We start from the raw sequence: 5,057 nt of genomic DNA on the forward strand, positions 1-5,057 counted from the left end.
CTCTTCAACAATGTAACGATGGATCGAAAGTCCAGTGGAAGTTCAAGAAGAAGGACGGGAATGTGCTTAGCAGAAGGAAGATTTTCAGGTAAAATTCGTATTACCGGGCACGGTAATATGAATTTTATTCCGTATACTGATTGTTGTTATTTATTCAGGTACGTATTTTGGCATTTTTGGTGCCACTAGACTCACATTTCAGCACAGTCCACCGGTAGTGACTGTCGATGCAACGCATCTTCGCGGGGCCTATAAGGGTAAGGCGGTTGTTGCGGTCGTGAAGACTGCCAACAACAAAGTCGTGCCAGTCGCCAATGCCATCGTAGACGAGGAGTCGAACCACAGTTGGTATTGGTTCTTAAAATATCTGAAAATTTACGTTCTATAGGAGCATTCCCATGCATCATCTATGATCGTCATTCGGGCATCTTGTCTGCTATCGTGAAGCTCGATAGGAAATTTCCAAATTGGGGAGTTCATAGGTGATGGTTAAAGCTCTTTAATTATAATTTTAAATTCAAATTATTATACGAAGTATTTATTGCTTCTGAACAGGTACTGCATGGAGCACGTTCGTGCCAATCTTATGTCAAGCGTCCCAAAGAAGAAATGATTATATGCTTTATCTTGGTCTGTGGGGACCGAGTTGGATGAGGCTAAATATATGAAGGCATGGGCAGATCTTATAGAAACGAGCCAGGCTGCAGCCACATATCTGCAACGTATTCCCCTAGAGAAGTGGACATTGTTCCTAGACGGATTTCATCGATGGGGAACAACGACGTCGAACGACGTTGAGAGTTACAATAACGTTCTCAGAGGCGACCGTTTCTTGCCGATAAGGGCGTTCGTTCAGGCCACGCACGCTAAAACTATGGCGATATTTGCAGACGAAATGACGAAAATAAACAGATATAGATCATCTGCGCTGGCAGCAATACCAACGAAAACATTCAATGCCAATAAGATGCATTCCAGATGGTATTCAGTCTCGTTATATCCAAATACTCCCGGACGTACGTTCGGTATCAGATCTCCGCCGTTGCGTCTCGGAGTTGAGGGTCGTGAACATACTGTACAATTTGACATGGGTTCATGCACATGTTTAGGTTGGAATACCTACAGGATTCCTTGTGCTCATGCAATGGCCGTTGCTAAGGTACTCCACGTCCGTCGTCTAGACCTGGTACATCGTTGCTACACTAGGGATGGTTGGAGACAACAATTCAGTGGCGTATTTGGTCCTCTGCCAAATCACTGGCCCGAATCTGATTTTTTGCTCCTACCAGTGGCGCATGGTTCATTATACAGGTCGTGGTCGCAAAAGAGTTAACAAGTGACTGTGGGGCGCGAGGGACTACGCGAACATGACCGGTGGAAGACCACGAGGGTGTACTAACTGCAACGGCAAAGACCACGACAGAAGGAAATGCCTGTTTAGTCATTCACCGGTGGATAGATTGCCGTTGAACATGTTGCACGACCCATACGAAATTCATGATAATGCGCCTCTGGATGATGACGACTATGATGACGATGGTGAAGATGATGATTACGATGATGATGGCAACGACGTTGATGATGAGGATGATGATGATACCGAGGATGCAGATGATGATGATGAGTATGATACATATTAGTAATTAGTTTTTTTTGTTTAAATAACAACAAATTGTAAAGACGAATGTGAATATTATAAATAAAACAGTTAGATCTTAACAATGTACATTTAATCTACTTCAATACTAGCTCATACGCCGCCGTAGTATAACCAACTGCTCCTTTCTTGTTCTGACTGCGACCTATACGATCTTGTTGCTGCAACTCTATCTCTTTCGCAGATGGTTCGCCACTTATGACTCTGAGTATCTTAGTATATGCCCGATTGTTCAGAATATCTGTGAAGTTCATTTGTGACGAGAACAAGTCTTCGCTCTGCAATGGATGTGACTCTGGCACGGGCACATTACCACCTGAATGGCGAGATGATGTAGAATGGTGGGATGAACCACTATGACGAGAGGATCCAGCAGGGCGAGAGGGTCCAGCCCTAAAATCCGATACCGAATGACGAGCAGGTCCAGCAGGAGGAGGTACCTTGGGTGGGGGATGTCTGGCACGTCTACCACCCCCCAACATTCGACCCCCGAGCCTCCGCAACAGTGATCTCCGCTGTGGAGGTTAGTAATCTTGACTGGGATTGACATGCACGATGGCCTGGGTCGGGACAACGGTCTCTTGCTGTATGGACAAATCGGTCGCCTCCATCAAAGCCCGAATCCGAGACAAAAACTGTCCATAATTCAGTGCATACTGTTCATGATACTGGTCGTCGCTGCACGCGTGCCGAAGATGGTTCGCCCAATGCATAAGTTGGCTCAACTCCTCGCTCTGCGATTAAATACCCCATGACATAAACAATGAATTATTATTTTACAGTACAGATCGCTTAACGAATGACAAACTATTAAACAAATCATACGCACCAGGGCATGGATCGAATCCGTGTGGCCATGGAAACCTCTTGCGGCTGGCTCACGACCGGGCTCCTGAACAAAGCGGACGGTCTTGCAACGGTACCAAGGATGATATAAAGGCACCGCCTCTGGGTGAGCTGTCTGGGGAGCCTCCACGACATGGTTCGCCCGAATGTGCCAATCATGAACGTAAACGGAATGGACTTGTTCCCAATTTTTAACGTGGGACGACCTCTTAATTCGGTACAACCTGCCAGTCTCGGTCTGATTAAGAGGAGCCTCCGGAACAGCTTGAAGGCGCCCAAACTGCCGCATCACCCTGACGTGGTAGTGCCCCTCCACAATATAGAAATAGTGGAGGTATGTCCTCGACATCCATATGTGCTCGCCCTGACGGCATCCATCCAGTAGACCGAGCATGTGCTCGGCATAGGGTGTCCATAGGAACTGAAACGAAATGACGAAAGTAATTGTAAAAAATAAATTTATATTTTCAAAAATAATATTCCAAAAGATTAAAAACTTAACGATAACTTAGATGATAAGATACCCGTGTCGAAGTCATCATGGACAACTGATCTCTGTAAGCCACAAGTGCATGGCTTGTAATATTTGTTCTGGACAAAGGTCCTGTCCACCTGCGTCAAATAAAAGTTCAGTACGCCATAAACGTATGGGCGCAGAAATAACCCAATAATCAATTTAATTATAAATTTAAATGTACACGAACTTACTGTGCAGCAAATGGCGCGCCGACCCGCGCCACATGTCCTCGACGAAATCTTGGCCTGACCTTCAGAATTCTCGTCCATGCCCATGACTGCACGAGTAGTCCGCACATGTTCGTATAGTGCTCTACGGAGCGGGCAGAATCGCACAATGCGCGGTACGTGTAGGAAAGGACGGCGCTCCCCCAACTTAAACAACCGCAAGCTCATGGTCTTCTAGGAGCCGCAGAACGAAGAGATCTATCTTGTTCTGGCTCTTATCCGGGAAGAAGCAATCAGCAAGCAAGAATGCGAGGTGGCAGCGAGCCCTCTATAGCGCCTTCTCGTCTGTAATATCAACATGGGCTCGATGGCGCTCCAAGTGGGTCCTAAGGCTAGCGAGCCGAATACCGGTCTTCCCAGTTCTTTCCAGGACAAAGCCCAACAGCCTCTGTAGATACCCGTCGATGTCGGCGGGATACGACTCGCTACCCGTAATGGGCAAACCGTCAACACGCAGTCCCAGCAACACCTCAACGTCTTGCAGCGTGATGGTTGCCTCGCCTATGGATAGATGGAAGCTATTAGTCTCAGGCCTCCATCGTTCGGTCAGTGCCGTCATCAGATGATGGTCGTACTCTATAAATCCTATAGTAGAAATCAATCCAAAACCCATCATCTGTATATACGTCATGACCTGAGGTATGCGATAGATGTCATCCCACATACATTCCCAGAAGAAAGCGTCCGCTCTCCTCACAAGCAGTGGCCTATCATGCTCCTGGTGGGACAAATAAATGTCACCCGATCTGTGCTGTGGCTGAAACCACAGTAGATCGGCCTCAGTAGGTCCCTGCGGAATCCAGGAAGATCTCTCTGCCATAATCTATATAAATAAATAAATAAATGAGTCCTATAATCCAAGAAGATCTCGCCGCCATAATCTATACAAAAACAGAAGCAAAGTAATAAAAAAACCAAAAGCGAAAATCCATCCGAAAAAACCGAACCGAAAAATCGTAACCACCCGAACCAACTGACACCAACCCGAGTTATACGAACCGACCCGAACCAGCTTATCCAACCCCAACCAATTGAACCGATCTGAACCAACTAGCCCGAACCCGAACCAATTGAACAGACCCGTACCCATTGAACCGACCCGAACCAACAGAACCAACCGAAACCTATTGAACCGACCCGAACGTACTGAACTGACCCGAACCAACAGAAACGAGGCAAACAAACTGAACCGACCCGAACCAATTGAACCGATCCAAACCAACTGAACCGGTCCAAACCAACTAAACCTAGCCTAATCAAATGAACCGACCAAAACCTACTAAACCAACCAGAACCTACTGAACCGATCCGAACCAAGTGAACCAACCCGAACCAACATAATCGACCCGACCCGACCCAGCTTATCTGATCCGAACCAATTGAACCAATCCAACCAACCGAACCGACCCAAACCATCTGAACAGACCCAAATCAAATGAACCGACCAGAACCAACCGAACCGAAAAATCGACCCGACAGAAACAAACTAAACCCACATAACGAATCCACAACCGAACCGAAACAAAACGAAACATATATCAACCCAATAAACCGAATCATAACAAAAACAACGGAATCCATAAAATCTAACCAAAATCCGAACAAATTTATAAAAAAAAGTGAAAAATATATTTTATCGAGTACAACTTACGAGAGAGCAAATTTTATATCAAAATGGAGAATTGAGAATGTTCAACAAAGCTCCGGCCGGATTTTTGTACAAATTTGAGAGAGAGAAATTTCTGAGACGGAAAGAGACCGATCGGCTGTGAAAAGAGGAAGAGGAGAAGAAGAGTTTTATTTGAACTCG

The 5,057-nt window shown here is 45.9% G+C and overlaps 1 protein-coding gene across 1 annotated transcript; it reads right to left on the reverse strand.

The window, feature by feature from the left end:
- Positions 1-3,515: 3,515 nt before the first annotated feature.
- On the reverse strand, positions 3,516-4,067 carry LOC139884340 (protein MAINTENANCE OF MERISTEMS-like). Its single transcript, XM_071868383.1, has one exon. The coding sequence runs from the start codon at positions 4,065-4,067 to the stop codon at positions 3,516-3,518; it is 552 nt and encodes a 183-aa protein (XP_071724484.1).
- Between the last annotated feature and the right edge of the window lie 990 nt (positions 4,068-5,057).

This window comes from Rutidosis leptorrhynchoides, unplaced genomic scaffold (genome assembly GCF_046630445.1).
Source record: "Rutidosis leptorrhynchoides isolate AG116_Rl617_1_P2 unplaced genomic scaffold, CSIRO_AGI_Rlap_v1 contig54, whole genome shotgun sequence".
Classification (NCBI taxonomy): domain Eukaryota; kingdom Viridiplantae; phylum Streptophyta; class Magnoliopsida; order Asterales; family Asteraceae; genus Rutidosis; species Rutidosis leptorrhynchoides.